At 44.6% G+C, this 1,810-nt stretch overlaps 1 protein-coding gene across 1 annotated transcript; it reads left to right on the top strand.

The window, feature by feature from the left end:
• The first annotated feature begins 934 nt into the window (after positions 1 to 934).
• LOC132043097 (uncharacterized) lies at positions 935 to 1,810 on the top strand. The gene has a single exon (XM_059433588.1). The coding sequence runs from the start codon at positions 935 to 937 to the stop codon at positions 1,808 to 1,810; it is 876 nt and encodes a 291-aa protein (XP_059289571.1).

Genomic DNA, 1,810 nt, shown 5'->3' on the forward strand with positions numbered 1-1,810 from the left:
GTAGCACAAACAGCAATCAAAGGACAAGCCCTAGCTGACTTGGTGGCAGAAAGTCCCGTTGACGATGAACTAAAACCTTTATCGACTTTCTTCCCAGACGAAGAAGTAATGACTATAGAAGAAGAGATACCGAACCATACTCGGGTTGGAAAATGTTCTTTGATGGAGCAGTCAACTATAAAGGATCCGGTATCAAAGCAATGTTGATATCAGAAGCAGGACAACACTATCCGATGGCCGCAAAGCTCAAATTCAGATATGCTAACAACATGGCTGAATACGAAGCATGTATTCTCAGCCTCAAGATGGCATTGGACATGCACATACAAGAGTTGCTAGTAATCGGGGATTCCGACTTGCTCATAAATAAAGTGAAGTGAAATTGGGCGACCAAGAATGATAAAATACTGCCATACGTAAATCTGGTACAGAGATTGTGGGGGAGATTTAAAAGCATCGATTTCAAGCATACTCCAAGGGCTCAGAACGAGTTTGCTGATGCGTTGGCTACAATAGCCTCCATGATTCAGCACCCCGAGAGTACCCACATTGATCCCCTAGAGATCACTCTGAAGGAAGAACAGGCTCACTGCGCACAGGTTGAGGCCGAGCCAGATGGCAAACCATGGTACTTCGATATCAAGGCATACTTGGATAAAGGAAAGTATTCTCTATAAAGCTAAGCAAATCAAAAGAAAACCATCAGAAGACTAGCCAACGAATTCTTCCTAAATAAAGAAGTGTTATACAAAAGGATACCCGATCTCAGGTTACTCAGACGCGTAGACGCCGAAGAGGCCACATAATTGCTGAAAGAGGTACATGCGGGGGCATGTGGACCTCACATGAATGAATTTATCCTGGCTAAGAAGATCTTCAGGACAAGATACTACTGAATGACCATGGAGCATGACTCCTATAAATTTGTGCAAAAATGCCATCAATGTCAGATACACGAAGACTTAATCAAGGTTCCTCCGACAGAACTACATGCAATGAGCTCCCTTTGGCCATTTGTGGCATGGGGATGGACGTCATCGGACCCATGGAGCCACCGGCATCCAACGGACATCGTTTCATCTTAGTCGCCATCGACTACTTCACCAAGTGGGTGGAAGCAACTTCTCACAAATCAGTGACCAAGAAAGTTGTGGCTGACTTCGTCAAGAACAATCTCATATGCCGTTTTGGTGTGCTCGAGTCTATCATAACAGACAATGGAGCAAATCTGAATACCCATATGATGAAAGACATCTGTGAACAATTCAAGATAACTCACAGGAACTCTACCGCTTACCGGCCACAGATGAATGGAGCCGTAGAGGCTGCTAACAAGAACATCAAAATAATCTTGCGAAAGATGATCGATAACAACAAGAATTGGCACGATCAGCTGCCTTATGCTTTATTATGGTACAGAACAACGACTTGGACATCTACCGGAGCAACCCCATATCTCCTTGTCTACGGCACAAAAGCGGTCATACCCGCAGAAGTGGATATTCCCTTACTCAGGATCATCCAAGAAGTAGAACTGAATGATGCAGAATGGGTCAGAAACCACTATGAGCAGCTAGCCATGATCGATGAAAAAAGAATGGTGGCAGTATGCCACAGACAGCTATACAGACAGAGAATATCCCGAGCTTTTAACAAACGGGTTAGAGCCCGGCTCTTCAAAATTGGACAACTCGTACTCAAGAGAGTCTTCCCTCACCAAGAAGAATACAAAGGGAAATTTGTGCCGAATTGGCAAGGACCATACATGGTCAGAAAAGCACTCTCGAGAGGAGTCGTGGTCCTAGCCTAG

Source organism: Lycium ferocissimum, unplaced genomic scaffold, assembly GCF_029784015.1.
Source record: "Lycium ferocissimum isolate CSIRO_LF1 unplaced genomic scaffold, AGI_CSIRO_Lferr_CH_V1 ctg210, whole genome shotgun sequence".
Lineage (NCBI taxonomy): Eukaryota > Viridiplantae > Streptophyta > Magnoliopsida > Solanales > Solanaceae > Lycium > Lycium ferocissimum.

Excerpts from the sequence above, each read along its gene's own strand:
- LOC132043097 (XM_059433588.1), top strand. The coding sequence starts at position 935 with ATGCCATCAATGTCAGATACACGAAGACTTAATCAAGGTTCCTCCGAC.